General features: G+C 39.8%; 2 protein-coding genes across 5 annotated transcripts in view; one reads left to right on the top strand and one right to left on the bottom strand.

Moving 5' to 3' along the window:
* The window catches only part of igf2bp2a (insulin-like growth factor 2 mRNA binding protein 2a), a 187,652-nt gene extending 172,195 nt beyond the window's left edge, over positions 1-15,457 (top strand). For all 3 annotated transcript variants that reach the window (XM_084689425.1, XM_084689423.1, XM_084689422.1), the window contains exons 22-24: positions 12,200-12,261; positions 12,418-12,495; positions 12,610-15,457. The gene's annotated coding sequence lies outside the window, so the exon portion shown is untranslated. The remainder of the gene's footprint in view (positions 1-12,199; positions 12,262-12,417; positions 12,496-12,609) is intronic.
* On the bottom strand, positions 7,502-12,296 carry LOC146234354 (uncharacterized). 2 transcript variants are annotated; one of them, XM_084689435.1, is made up of 8 exons: positions 12,122-12,296; positions 11,396-11,551; positions 11,006-11,148; positions 8,618-8,777; positions 8,406-8,518; positions 8,012-8,222; positions 7,785-7,901; positions 7,502-7,575 (listed from the first exon to the last, which is right to left on the bottom strand). In XM_084689435.1, exons 2-6 carry the CDS (start codon positions 11,544-11,546, stop codon positions 8,181-8,183), a joined length of 609 nt encoding a protein of 202 aa, XP_084545561.1. In that variant the 5' UTR covers positions 11,547-11,551; positions 12,122-12,296; the 3' UTR covers positions 7,502-7,575; positions 7,785-7,901; positions 8,012-8,180. The 2 variants fall into 2 exon arrangements, 1 of the variants encoding a protein (XP_084545561.1); XR_014741727.1 differs by lacking the exon at positions 11,006-11,148 and having other exon boundaries at positions 12,122-12,292.

Here is a 15,457-nt window from a genome sequence, read left to right as displayed (position 1 = left end):
TCATATTGTTGCTTTTTTCCGCGATGATTTTTTTGTCAGTGGTGATGGCCGAGTTGAAGGCCCAGCTGTAGTACTCACGGTTCGCCACTGTTAAAACCATATATCCTCTGAAAGCTTACACCCTCAGGATGTTATCTAATGAGACAAGAGAGACGTCCTTCTCTCCATAGTATGCTGCCCATGCATAATACATTTGGTATTGGTAAATGGAGTATATGGATGATACTTTTTTGTGCTGTGCCATTTAGGGAAACAGATTCAACCACCTAAACCATTTATTTTCTGAAAGCTTACATCCTAAGGATGTGATCTGTGGAAAAGACTACAGGAAGGTTTTCCAAGTAGTGTTGTTTAACCCTGAAAAGAGGCATACTCCAAGTTCCACGTTCCAGAAAGAGAGGTAACGAAACCTTTTGGTAAGTTTCCATGGTAACTTACTCCTTGAAACTAACCTACTCGCTAGCAGGCTTTCCATGCCAAACTTTGGTTTCTACCGATCCCCTCCCACTTTCTTAGCCTGATAGCGTTGTCAGACACGGCATATCATTTCCTGGTTCAGCCGAGCGATCTCGAACAAAATTAAATTCGCTTACGGTGCGTTCACACTGCAGCGACGCGAATCGCTTGCCATTGCTTGCCTTCCCACACTGTTCACCACGCTCGGGGGCGTTTCAAACAGATTCATTTAGAATGTAGTTCTCTAAAGTCACTGTTGTAGTTGTAATGGCCAAGTGTGCAGACTGGGTTTACGTATTCGCAGCATCGTTAAAAATACAACTTGTATACAAAATACAAAACTGTTAAATAGACATACACGTTGACATGTGTAGCCTATAAAACATTTTATTATATTACTCAAAGTCTCTGCTAATCTGTCGAAACGATAGGGAGTTCCTGCCGGGCTAGCTAGCTAGCTACAGTAGTTACCACAGAACAAAGTTACGTAATGTCACTAGACTGAATTAGAAAGTACAATCACCAACAACTTCGGCAACCTTGCGCCATGCATTGTTTTTTTTGTTTTTACATCTCTGTACAAATACAGCCATGTATCTACAGGACTGGGTAAGCAGCCACACAAACGATTAGTTTATCCTCCACCTTGAAACCTAGAAAGCTAGTAATTTTTGACATGGTTGCTACGTTACGAGAAACAAGAAAACACTCCGATTGGCCATCGCTAGCGAAAATCGCTTCTCATTTGCATAAAGTTGAGAAAATCTCAACTCTGTCGCGTCGCCTCGCTACCCACAATGCACCACGCAAGTGGTGACATGTTGTCGCTCGCATCGCTGCAGTGTGAACGCACTGTTAGTTATACGCCGGGAGACGATTTTAAGATTGCAGTTTGATGTACTTTAATTCCCTGATGAATACCTAAGTTAATGTTACCGTTTCCTGTCACGATCTGTAATTTATTTTAGCAACATTCTCAGCCCTTGGGTCTTCATCGATAGTGTTACCCGCCGTGGATTTGCACTCAGAATTTACCAAATGCCTTTTGGCACTGAAATAAATACAAGTAATTGAAATTGTATTTGGTCTTTTTTATTGCCTACAAATAGAAATCTAACAATGAGTAGCCTATTTCTATCGGCTATTGTTCTTACAATTTACATGATTCCTACAATTTACATGATGTAGGCTACCGTCCTGTAACTGTTGTTTCAGCAAATCTTTTTCAACATTGTTGGGGGTCAATACCCCCAAACAACCGAAACTAATTCCCCTGTGGTTTGAAGAAAGATGGGAAACTGAACAATGTATTAACATTAACCAAATAATGCCAATACCAATGGAATTACAGTTATTTGACTCTTTGGGTTAAATCAGAGCAAGAATGGTCAAATTAAGGTTAAATAATATAATCATTTCATCATACTGCAAATGAATGCAATCGATGAATTTAACTCTTATGAGGTGAGGAAGAAGGAGTAGGCCTAGGACAAGCCAGAGCTGAGGAGAAGGTCTCAGGAGATCAAGAATGCACAGAACAATGCTTCACAATTCCGTTTATACCCAAGAACAACTACTATCACACCAGAATCTTGACCCTTACTTATCAACATGTCTAGCAATGCTACAGTAAGTTACAAAGATGTGAGAGCAAATCCAGTTGAGACTCCATCCAGTAATTCCATATTTTACCATAAGAGAGGTGGGGGCAGGTGGATAGCCTTTATTCTTCTGCCCTATGTACAAGATCCCTTGGTCAAAATAGAAATTCAGCAAATTCAACAATTAATATTAATGTAGGTTATTGTTCCTACAATTAACATCACCTGTGACCATGCATCCTGTCCAGTAAATCTTTTTGGAGATTAGCCTTTATTCTTCTACCTTAAGTAGGCCTACACCTCTTGGTCAGTTTTTGGCACTTTCTTCACGAGGTGCAATTTGTACAACTCATTTACTTGTAACTGGGTATACATGAGATTACATTAGCTACATTTCACAGTTCCACATGCAAAATTCACTTGCCATTAAATGAAAATCTCACTGTATACAGCATCCATGCTCTGTTCAACAGGATCAGAATGTGCAAATCGTTTTTTAAATATTAATTATTCTCACAATGTCAGTGTAATTGACAATTCCACACAAGCTTGTAAATAAAAGTAGATGGGGAGAGAACTACCAGTAGCTACCATTCATAATTCTCTGCATCCATTTCTGCGGCAGCAGTCAATGTCTCTTTGTAATCTTAATCATCGTCATCACCATCATCATCTTTTCAAGAAAAGCATTCTGTTGGGGGAAACTGCTACTACAAATTGAAATAGGCACCAATTGATCTTTACTTAGTATTATGTCGAATATGATTAAAACTAAGGTGACGTCGGGGCTACAATCACAAGCGTAGGCTATAGCCTAAGCAAAATATGCGTTACCTGTTCGTAGTATGTTTTTACATTAAATAAAACATTGAACACTTTTTCTCCTGTAATATTAACAGACAGTGGGGTTAAATGTTCAATAAATGGACTGGCTATTGCCTTCAAATTATGCATTGACTCGGCAGCAATTGTCTCCCACGCCACTTGTATACGCTGCTAAAGCCGTGTTGCTTTTTTCCTGGAATATGTGCTCGACCATAAAAACGAAATAAAACTTGTAGGCTATCTGAAGTTTGGAGTATGCAACGTTTTTTGTCGCCGTGTGCCATGGTGGATCCTAGTATCGGAGCTCCATTGATGTTGGCTTTTAATAGTTCCCATGCCAGCGCTTAACTCTGAGTTGACGTACTCCGAGTTGAGTTAACAAACTCATATCAGCTTTTCTGGAACCAAATTTTCGAAGGTTTCCATGTTAGACTAACTCAACTCAGAGTTCAGGGTTAATCTCAGAGTTTGTTAAACGCGCTACCAGGAATACCCCCCAGGTTTGACTACAGGATCTGTGATATCGTGGTTAATATGGCTATTGCCTTGAGACAACTCCAACTTCGAGATGAGTAGCTTACAATCGGGCTTACAAGTAGTGACTACGGTAACAAGTTGATTCAGAAGAACCAAAACAACATGTTGCCTGAATGCCAAAGTAGTTAAGAAATTCGTGACTGATTCATTTATGTGCTTCAGTAGCTCGCGGTGTAATGCAAGGGATTGCAACAATGCATGTGTTTTTGCTCGTGGGATGTAACCACTCGAATCTTTTATTTTCTTAGCTTCCATTTATTATGGTGTGAATGGCTGTAATGTAGTGCTCACTACATTTGATCGGAATATCCACAAGTTTCCTGGGGTGGTTGCTGGGTAAACGTTTGTGGGAGATACTTCCGGTGGAGTACTTCCGGTGGAGGCTAATCCCATCGCTGCTGTTGCTAACAAAGAACTTATATTTCTTCTATACTCTTTGTTGCTAGTTAATATTATGTCTTTAAAAATCTCGGGAACAACGTGTGCCGTTCGCGGGTGTACTTACAACCGGACAAAACTTAAAACGGAGTGTTTTGACCACAAACCAAAGAATAAAAAAAGTGTTTGTGCCCGAAATGGTACAGCTTCCATCCACTGCCTAGTGACGACGACGAGGCTAAAAGAAATTGTCTGAAACACCTAAACTTATAATGTTACTCTCGTTAGCACTTTCATTACTAACCTTCCACAGTAAAGCTGCTGCATGACTACAGGAGCGTCCTAGCCAGGGCCGGCCCAAGCCTTTATGGGGCCTTAAGCAGAATTTATTTGGGGGCCCCTCAGCGTCACCAACTACTACCTATGCTACTGTACAGCCTGTAAACTAGTTTAGCTTGCTAACGCAAGAGCACCTGCTTCTCCAGTTCTCTAGCTAGCTAGAGTAATTTGCTAAGTAAGGTATGTTGATGTGATATTAGAAACGTATTTAACCAATAGTGGACCCCTAGTGCAAGAAAAGAGAATGTTCATTTATGACATGACTCTGACTTGGCTCTATTTCAGCTTTCAAGTAGACTAGGTATTCTGTGATCTCTTTTAGCCACACTCGCCCGACTTTCTCGCTGTGCAAATACTGGTAAGCTTCAGAGCTTTTTAGGTTCATCATTGACTGACCATCGCAAGACACAGACTCAACAAAGTACGCAAAAATGTGTCCGTATGTTATCCTAGGCCATTTTTTTTTTCTTCCTCCCATCCAGTTACTGCGGAGGGCAAAGGTATATTTATATTGCCGTTTTTTTACTCTGTGAGGTTGTGTTCCCACATTGTAGAACGAATTAATTAATGACAGAAGGCGATTGTTTACGTCGGTCTCATAGCAACAGGAAGTGAAGCCCACAATTCGCGCAAAGCACTATGGGGCGGTGGAAACTTGTGGATACAATTATGAAATAAATTGATTTCAAAAGATATAGCGAAGTAATACTCAGCCATACTACACAAATAAATAAAAAACGAATGTTTCCATGTTGTGTTACGCGTATATTGATCGTGTTGTCTGGTTTAGCAGCGACGTTCTTAGTATGAATTTTTAATATGTGGTGTCAGAAGGAGCTTTGATATTGTGGTAAATACTGCTATTGCCTCCAAACAACCCCAAATATGTGATTAGTAGCCTACATTCGGGTAGTGTCTATGGGAACCAGTTGATTCAGCAGAAGCCAAATAAAAATGTTACCTGAAGGCCAATGTCGTTAACAAATACGTAACCATTTAGCTAACTTTTCAGAGCTGGCATAGGTTGCGGTGTAAATCAACGGACTTTCGTGTGCACATATTTTTGCTCTAGTGCGATCAAATCCCACTTCATGCGAGCCTGCAAATGTTTTATATTGTCTCCATTTATTTTGTCGCGAATGGTAGTCTAATGTGGTGCGCACGTAGCCCATAGGCCTACTTTCATATTTTTCAATTTTGATTTTGCTTCTGTACTCAGTCTGGCCATTCAGTACGTAAGTCAGATTTTGCAGGATAATTTTTAACCTGCCAATCAGCGAACAGAGGGAGTGGCTGAGAACAATGACGTTGATGTTATGCGCTAGTTTGTGTTGTAGTTCCGTAATGGCGGCGGAGAAAGATGCGAGCGAAGCCATTCAGTCCTTTGTGGCAACGCTGCCGAATATCCAACAGCTAAAGCCGGAGCAAGAACAAGTTTTGCAGAGTTTTGTTGGTTGCCATGATGTTGTGGCCCTCCTCCCCATGGGGTTCGGGAAAAGTTTGATTTTCCAGCTACGGCAGCTAGCTCTGTTACAGTAGTGGTGAAGGAATTGGCTAAGGCGAATGCTAGCGATTGGTTATGGCAGATCAGAGTGGCTCTGGGCAGATCCAATAGTTTTAAACTTCAACAGAGTACCCGCCTACAAGGAAGTCAACGCTTGTCAATGGAGCAAGGCCAGACTCTCTGTACAAATGAAATGTACAAGAGTCTGGTTAGGACCAGGCTAATGTAACACCGGCTCGCAAGCCCAAACAAGTGTGTGCGGCGTGCCTGTTGTTTTGTTTCCAGTCTAGCTAGATCCGGTGTGGTGTTGTAGTTTGTCTAACGTCAGTAGTTTTTGCAACAGCATGTGAAAATAAAACGATTACGAGGCCAAAAAGCGTTAATCGCGCGGTAAAAAAATTGACGCAGTTAAAATGGGTTTGCGGTAACGCCGTTTATAACAGCACTACCAATTTCAGAATCCTTTTTTGTTTTTGAACAACCCATTTTCAAGATTTGATCCAATCCAAAAGCCGTAATCAGATCACTTCTGAACAACTGGCCCCTGAAGGGTGGATTCGAGGTGGATTTCAGGAACATGTTATAAAACTTGAAATTGGTCAAATAAAACTGTATTTGTATCACGTAATTCATATACATTGATTTCTATGTAAGCACAGAAGTACAGATTCTTCTGGCAGAGGAACAAATCACTCTTTCCCAACTTCAGAAAACCAAAGCCCGATTTGAGATCCGCCTCCTACATTTATTCATTTAGCAGACACTTTTATCCAAAGTGACTTCCAAGAGAGAACTTTACAAAGTGCATAAGTCACTGATAATAACAACAAGATAGCCCCCAAAACATTGCGGGTTGCCAAAACATGAAGCACATATTGTTAAAAACCAATCAAAAGAGCATGTAGTTAAACAATTAACAATCGCTATAAGTGCAAGTGTACCTGTAAAAAAGCAAGCAACAATAAAAAAAATATTTCACAGCGAGTACAACGATTTAAATCAGTTACCACTAACCAACAAGAGCAACAAGTCTCTAAGCAAGAGTCATTGTTATCCTTGAGGAAACTTACATTGGGACCAGCAAACCATTCCTAAGTACTGTTGTACTCCCGGAACAAGTGTGTCTTGAGCCTTTTCTTGAAGGTGGGGAGACAGTCAGTGTCTCTGATGGAGGTGGGGAGTTGATTCCGCCAGACAGGAGAAGAGCTTGTGTTGGGACCGGGCGGTCTTGAGCGGTGGGACCACCAGGCGGTTGTCTGAAGAAGACCGTAGGTGGCGGGTGGGGGTGTAAGGCTGCAAGAGAGACTTGATGTAGTTGGGTGCAGTCCCGTTCACTGCTCGGAAGGTCAGTACCAGGGTCTTGAATCTGATGTGGGCCGTGATGGGTAGCCAGTGGAAGGAGATGAGGAGCGGGGTAACGTGGGAGCATCTGGGTAGATTGTAGACCAGGCGGGCCGATGCGTTCTGAATCCTCTGCCCTAGTCAAAAAGTCCTATAGGATTCCGATAGAAAAATCCCCTAAAAAATCCTATAAGATTTTGGAACCAGTCCAATTGGATATATTCCTATAGGATATAAATCCTATAAGAAAAAATCCTTTAAATCCAATAGGATTGGTTCCAAAATCTTTTAAATGGGATATTATCCTTTCATTTTCTTATAAGATCATATACTGCATACATATTTACCTATGTTATGAAGTACAAAATGTGTCAGTAAGATTTAGGCAGCTATGCAAGTTTGTCTTGTGAAAAAACAGGGGTAACTTAATTAAGTTAGCCACACTATGAAACATGAAATAAAAGTGTTACCTTGAATTGTGTTAAATCACTTGGATAATAGAAGAATAACATGACATTAATAATTGTACACTTTAGTTTATTACTGATACAAACAGTAATAAACTGTGGATCCCCTTAATGGCTTGTCCTCCTCCTACGAGAGAGAGGGAGAGGGGGAGGGGGAGGGGGAGGGGGAGAGGGAGAAAGAGAGAGAGAGATCAGTCTACTGTCATACTAGATGACATGTGAGTCAAGCACAGTAGTACTGAAAGACCAAATTAATCTACTTGTGTATTTGAGGCATGTCTCTATTTTCAAGCTGCTGATATGGCTTTGCCAAAACTGAGACAACTTCAAACATACCTTCATCTCATGCTGATGCTTTTCTCCTCCTTGCTAACTTTTCTTCATCTGTGCATTTTTGAGCAAAAAGTTTTCTCACTTTTGCTTTGGAGATTCCAGATTTGGCACTCATGAATTCTGTAAAAAATAACACAAAAGTAACAGGTAAACATACTTTATATTTTTTACAAAAACATTTGAGAATGAAATTACTGTATGAAGCTAATTTCTAAGAATGTTTTGCTTACCAAGTATGTCGGTTATTTTTGCAGGGTCAAGTTGTGGCTTGGCCTCTTTTTCTTTGAAGGCATTGGACCTTCTGCCAGTCACACTGTGACTTGCAAGCACCTGCCTCCCAAAGACTGCCATGCACAGTTCTTTGGTGGCCTTTTTTGAATCCCCCCATTTAATCAAAGATTATTGGCAGGGACTGATAAATGTATTAGGGCCAATCTTTACCTTCAAATTATGAAAACATAAAAACAAGCAATAAAAAAATGGTGTCAGATCAACATGCTATGGCCCCCACCATCTCAGATTATTATGAATGTTTATGTACTTAGAGAACTTAAGCTAATTGATAACATCATCATAAGATTTACATTTCAATGTTTAACCTAATGGGAGGCATAAAATCGTTACCTTTGGAATGTCCCTTGGCGAGTCATCACTGCTCACATCTGTTCTTGACCTAGGCTCATGATCCGTTTCAGGACAGGTCACTGTAGCATTCAAGCAGGGCTCAGGAAATGTTGCTACAGGAGAGGAAAGTAAAACAAAAATACTGTCTTTATTACAGTGTTACCGATAATGACATTACATGGGCTTTTACATTATGCAGCAACACCTCTTACCTTTATTTTCAATACTTTTTTGAAGACAAGCCACTTGGGCTTGTAGGCCTAGAATAAGATGTTTTAGTTCTTCTAATTCTGACTGAATTCTCACTACAGGATCTTTCTTCCACCCTTCCTGCTCTTTTGCATGGTTGTTGACATCTTGGCTGTAGGTATCCTACAAAGTGACACTTGAGTAACATTTTACAATCTGCATTGACAATACATTGTCTCACCACACACACATTGTCTCACCACACACACCCCTCTAACTTATATCCAACTTATATATGTACACATATGGTTGAGCTTCACTTTGTATTTTTGAAGAAAGGATTTGGCTCTTACATTGCTGGTCCTTTATGGAAGTTTATTAGACTTTATTCAAACGGGAATGCATTTGTCAAATGGCAATTCAATGCGCAAAGTGACAATGCAATCCGCAATTCAAATGGAAAATAAGTTGTCAAATGGCAATTCAATGTGCAAATGACAATGCAATCCGCAATTCAGTTTGTATTATTTTGAATAAAAATGTGAATGAACGCTTATTGCATTGCATTTCATATTGACAAGGTTTTTTCGACTCTTTATTCAAATGAAAATGCATTTGTCAAATGGCAATTCAATGCGCAAAGTGACAATGCAATCCACAAATCAAATGGCAAAGCAGTTGTCAAATGGCAATTCAATGTGCACATGACAATGCAATCCGCAATTCAGTTTGTATTATTTTGAAGAAAAATTTGAATGAACGCTTATTGCATTGCATTTCATATTGACACGGTCTTTTCGACTCTTTATTCAAATGGATTTCAATGTGGTAGCTAAACAGCGCCCCCAGTCTATTGCATTAGCATTTACTTGTCATCACGCTCTTTTTGTTCCAAAATTCAAATGAAAATGCAATCTGTCAGTTCCCCCATCAAGGCGGGTCCCCGCCCCTATTGAGGGTAAGACCCAACTCTACTCTGCTTCTGAGTGGCTACTATGGCGTGAAATTAGTGCCAGGAGAGCGAGCTCTGTAAAACCGATTTGTAACTTATACTGCTTACAGTAATAGTAATATTATTGCCATTTGATGAAAATTGCTCATACTGTAAGCCTAAATAAGCACATTTATAATCTTGAACAAAGGTAAAATGTCTTATTATTGCCCCTGAGGCAAGTAGGGTGAAACTCCTTGCCCAAGGACACAACATCATTTTTCACGGGCGGGAATTGAATTGGCAACCTTCTGATTACTAACCCAATTCTCTAAACCGCTCAGCCACCTGACTCCCTTTGGATAAAAGCGTCTGCTAAATGACCAAATGTTGTTTAAAAAAGTGCCCCGTATAAAAAAAAAAAATGCCCCTGGATTTCAGTCAGTGGGGGCAAAAATATGTAAATTTCCTACCCTGCCACCACCAATACCGCCACCACCAACAGTGGTATTACAGACCTCATTGTCTTCAGCACTTTCACTGTCCGTGTACATTTTAGCATGTTTCTCACGCATTCCTCTGTAGGGATGGAGATTTGAACTGATTTCACTATTCGAATAGTATCCGAAATTATTTTCGAATATCCGGATAATCTATTTTGTTTATGTGGTTCCGTTATGTAATTAGCCTGACGTGACGCAAAGCATACAGTAAACACATGAACTACCACACATTCTGGCAATAATTGGGACTGTTAAACTATTAGATTAAATAAGGGTTGAATAAAGAAAACAAATGAAAGATCAATTTATTAACATGACGAAAAGACAATGAACTTGAAAAAAACGCTGCGTCTTCAGACTTAGGCTCTTAATTTGGCGGAAAAGCGATTAGCCTATTATTAGGCCCTATGTGAAATAAAAAGTAGGCTACATTGGACTAAATTAAACACATTGGGGAGGCTATCCTCCATAAAAACAAAAGACACACGGAGAAATATTGCATATTAACTTGGATATTAACTTGGAACCGGAATCCTAGGATACGGTGCGCCACCACACAATGCAAACATAAACAGCCGATTACGCTAGCTCTACATGGCTACTGGTAAGAAAACAAATAAATCACAACTGCATTAGCCATACGCATTTTTATTCAGGAGAATTAGCATGTAAACATGCTCAGGGGAGAGGCGAGTACGGAGTCGATTTACGAGCAGGCCGGCGTAGAAAAGACTGCAGGAACTGAGGTTGCTGCGAGGTACTACTTAGCCAGCACACTATGCTTCTTGTAGCGCCAAATGAAATGAAAGGAGACTCGCAGCAGAACACAGGCGTAGCCTACCTTTTTTGATGGTTTTCATCATTTTCTAACGTCACAACTATTAGAATTCACGACGCGACGGTTTTTCAATAAAACATTTTTTTAAATCAAACTACGCTCATAAGTATTCGAAAAAAGTATTTGAATACTAACTTACTTTAGGATATCCGGATATTCGATTAACCACGCCCATCCCTATTCCTCTGCCAAGTTCATTCTCAGGTTCATCCTCATCCTCCCTAGTGGCTCTGGCAGACCTCTCTAATAATTCTAATTTATGCATCATTACTGACCTAGTACCTGCAGTATGAGTGGCACACACAAAGAAAATCACTTCACTTTTTGAAACAACATCCAACTACTTGTAGAGTGAAATTGCAGGCTAATCCATGAGTTTTAACTCAACTGATTAAGTCGAAAACATTTGTATAACATATTGTTATAATTGTAATGTCAATTTTTGTCCATCTTATAACACAAGTATGAGTTGGGCCATCTGTTTGACAGCAGGACATGTGTGTGCTGTATATGAATTAACTAGACTCACCTATGTTCAAAATCTTTGCTGGACTACTCTCTTGCTCATATGACACATCGCAGATGTTTCCGATGGTGCAGTGCCCATTGGTGATTTTGTTCACAGGGAGCACATCCCAGGTGGGGGGATCCTCTATCCACTGTATGAGCATGTACTTCATATTGTCTTAGGGAGAAACGTCGCAGACAAACGAGAGAATAAGAAAATTGCCTAAGAGAATAGTGACATATGATAGCCCAGGACAACAAGGAAACTATTACAACAAATTATATTGAGATTTTTAAAGATGTTTAAAAGGCTATTTAAATTAAACTTTTGGTACATCCTTTGGATGTAAAAGTATCATGTTATGTAGGCCTACACGCGCATCAACTCGTGCCATTGACATCGAAGCGGTGGTTGTTCTAAAGTCGTTACTTTCCTCAAATAGGCTAACTAGTGCTCGGTCTACTCGTAGCTGATGAAAGTTAATATTATGTTTAATCAACTGGTGAAAACGGGTCTGCTGGTAAGAAATATTAGACTAACTAAAACTTAGCCTAACTAGTTAGGTTAGGTGGCTGCTACATTTCGTTAACGACAATGTGTTACAATTTGGCTAACTAGTGTCCAAAACACTCAACAAGTCTACTACTACTGTACACTGCCAAAAGCAAAAGTACCAAAAGAATGTAGGGCTATTTATTTTTATGTATTGTAAAAGGAAACTAGCCTAATTATAGGCTACTATCTTACCTTCGATGCCGTTTCTTCGTATTCACAATGTTACCAACTGCCGACCGCTGACGTTGAAAGTTGTTTGTTTTTATGTAGCAATCGCGTGCATTTGACAGATGAATGGATACCGTCTCCAGCTTGAAGGTTCACATTCACAGGTAGGCTGCTAATACTAATGATGATAATATGTAATGATAATGGGATATAATATACATTATGTTATTAGGATAACAGAATTACTTCCAGTAATATTTTATTTACATACATACAAAGACTACATGGTGTATATTTTAAGCTTTTTGTCTATCTTTTAGTGCACATGAATAGAATCAGAATTGAGAAGACATTATGGACGCTAAGATGGGTACATGCCCTAAAGGCTCTTACAAAAGGTATATTAATCCTCCATGAGTTTTGTCCACTTCTGCCTGACATAAGCTTGATAATATTCTCAAATGTATAACACATAAATCTAAACAACCCCATGTATTTTCCTTTGTCCACAGGTTTTTGGATCCTGATTCTAAATATCCCCTACCAAAGACAAGTCGGTGGCGTAAACAGTCTGAAGATGTTCTACCTGGTGACCGTCCAGACAATCAAGAATCATCAAGGGACAATATAGATGAGCAATTTCAGAACTCTGATGAGGAAAATGACATTGAGGGAATGGCCATTAGACATGAATCGTTTGTAAGTGAGAAGGTCACTGGAAGCCGTAGTAACAGTGAAATGGTAGTAAATGAATGTGATGAAAATGGCTTTCCTAATTTAGAATTTGAGTGTTTTGGGGCACCTCTCTACCCTGGGTCAGAGATAACTGTTGCACAGTGCATAGTACTAATCTTATCCCATTCCCTTAGGCACAGTTTAACAGCATGTGCTATGGAAGACTATTTAACACTCTTGAGTGCTATTTTGCCAGCTAACAACTTGTTGCCACAGTCTCTCCACCTTTTCCGGAAAATGTTTAGAAATCCATCTGACTCAGTCAACATACACTTTTTTTGTAAAATGTGCGAGGCATATCTTCCAACAGGAGTCACACACTGTCTTGAGTGTAATGAGGAGTGTGAGGAAAAAAGGAAATTTAAAGGCGGGCAATTTTTTCATAAGTCTTTCACTGGCAGACCAGATTAGGGACATTTTACAAAAGGAAACTTGTGCTCTTCCAACTGAAGATAAGCTCAGTGATGTGTGCACGGGAGAAATGTACCAAACGCTCCCTATGGAAAAAGATGATATATCACCACTGTGGAACTGTGATGGAGTCCCTTCACAGTCCCTCTTCATCCTATTCACTATGGCCAATCAGAGCTGTGATTAATGAACTGCCAGCCAATGTTTGTTTCAAAAATATGCTTCTGGCAGGTGTTTGGTTTGGGCAGGGAAAACCTGCAATGTCCATCTACCTCAAGCAGTTTTTAGACAACATAGATAATATAAATACACATGGGGTGAAATGGGTGCATCCAAAAACTAAAACAACAAAGGTTTCAAAAGTCTTCCCCATACTTTGCACATGTAATGCAGTGGCCCGATGTATGGTTCAAGGAATACAGCAATTCAATGGTGCATATGGCTGTGGGCACTGCCTAAATGAAGGAAAGGTAGTGGCTAAGGGAAAGGGGTACACAAGAGTCTATCCACCTAACGAGGCAGATAGAAGAACCCACAACCATGTTGTAGAATGTGGGGAGAGGGCCATCGAGGATGGGGTTACCCATGTCTTTGGAGTGAAAACTGTCGCCATTGATCCTTTTGAATCCCTCCACCGGTTTTGACATGGTGAACAGTTTTCCTGTTGACTACATGCATTGTGTTCTATTAGGAGTGACAAAGCAGCTCTTGGACCTGTGGTTTAACAGTAAGCACCATAAGAGTCATTGGTATATAGGTACGTCCAAAGATCAGGTGGATCAGAGGTTGCTCTCCATAAAACCCCCCTCAGATGCAGAAAGCTGCAGAAAGCTGCAGAGTGCCGTAGTTGGTTGCTCTTTTACAGTGGGCCTGTGCTGCATAAGATCTTACCAACCAAGTTCTTAAAGCATTGGTTGCTGTTAGTAGCAGCTATCTTTGTTTTTCTGAAAGAGACCATTTCTCAATGGGACTTAGCAGAGGCAACATCAAAGATCACAGTTTGTACATGAGATTCCTGCAACTTATGGCTTATGCCACATGTCTTTCAACATTCACCAACTGACCCATTAGCCTTTCTCTGTTAGGATGCATGGGCCTCTTTGGAGTACATCTGCATTTTCTTTTGAAGGACACAATAGTAAACAGACAAGGTTATGCCATGGGACTGATTATATACCGACACAAATTGCACGCCAGTTTAGCACACTTCAGTTCCTACCTACGTTTTTGAAGCTGTCGCAAACAACATGTAGAGGTAACATCTCACATAGGGTTGACAGGCTAGTTAATGACTGGATTGGTGGCTACCCCCTGATAGCAAAGGCAAAAGAGGTGGATGGTATTGTGTTGATAGGATGTCCTCACCAGAAATCACTCGAGCCAGATGAAAGAGATATCCTGTTTCCTCTTTGTAATGTATCTGAAGATGACAATGTTACTGCTGAGTTCTATGAGAGAGCAATCGTGAAAGGAAAAGTGTACACTACTGAAAACTACGGGAAAGGGCACAAGCACAACAGCTATACAGTGGAGCTGAGAAATGGTTGTATTGGAGTGATAAAATCGATTGTTAATATCACAAAAGATGACACAAACAATACATTGGTTCAAGTTCAGCTCTTACACACAGAGGTTGCAAATTTAGCTGCTGAGGCATCAGTTGCACATCTGAAGATTGCAGTGCCAACTGCCACAAGAATAGCTGTAAAACCCAGTGATGTTGTACGTAAGGTTGTTTTCATAGGACAATGTAACAAAAAGGTGTGCTATGTGTCATTGCAACCAAATAGCATCGAGCTAGACTAAGAGAAACATGATGAAGGCCAATGTTATCTGATTTTGATACAGTTCTTAAACATTCAAACATTTGTAAAATATGTAAATAGTAGAGTGTTTAGTATTTATTTTTTTGTATGGACATTACCACAATCTTAATAATACTTGGTAGGCCTTCACTCGTATTGCTTTATTGGTGTATTATAAAATTGCAAAGAGTAATATGTCATATTGTAATTTGCAGATGGGATGGTGGTTAAAAAAAAGTTAACTAACAATTCAAGCTTTGTTTGAAAAGTGTGTACTACTTTTAAGCACATTTATTTAAATGTCATGTAATGAAGCCTTATTTGATTACATTCTCACTGTGTAAGTTGAATAAACATTTAGGCTATAATTTATCAAGTGGTAAATAAATACTAGTTTATTCAAGCCTAA

The sequence above is a fragment of the Hypomesus nipponensis genome, chromosome 23 (genome assembly GCF_054491055.1).
Source record: "Hypomesus nipponensis isolate SF chromosome 23, ASM5449105v1, whole genome shotgun sequence".
Classification (NCBI taxonomy): domain Eukaryota; kingdom Metazoa; phylum Chordata; class Actinopteri; order Osmeriformes; family Osmeridae; genus Hypomesus; species Hypomesus nipponensis.
The sequence above is the reverse complement of the archived record's forward strand: the minus strand, read 5'-3'. Positions and strand labels throughout refer to the sequence as shown.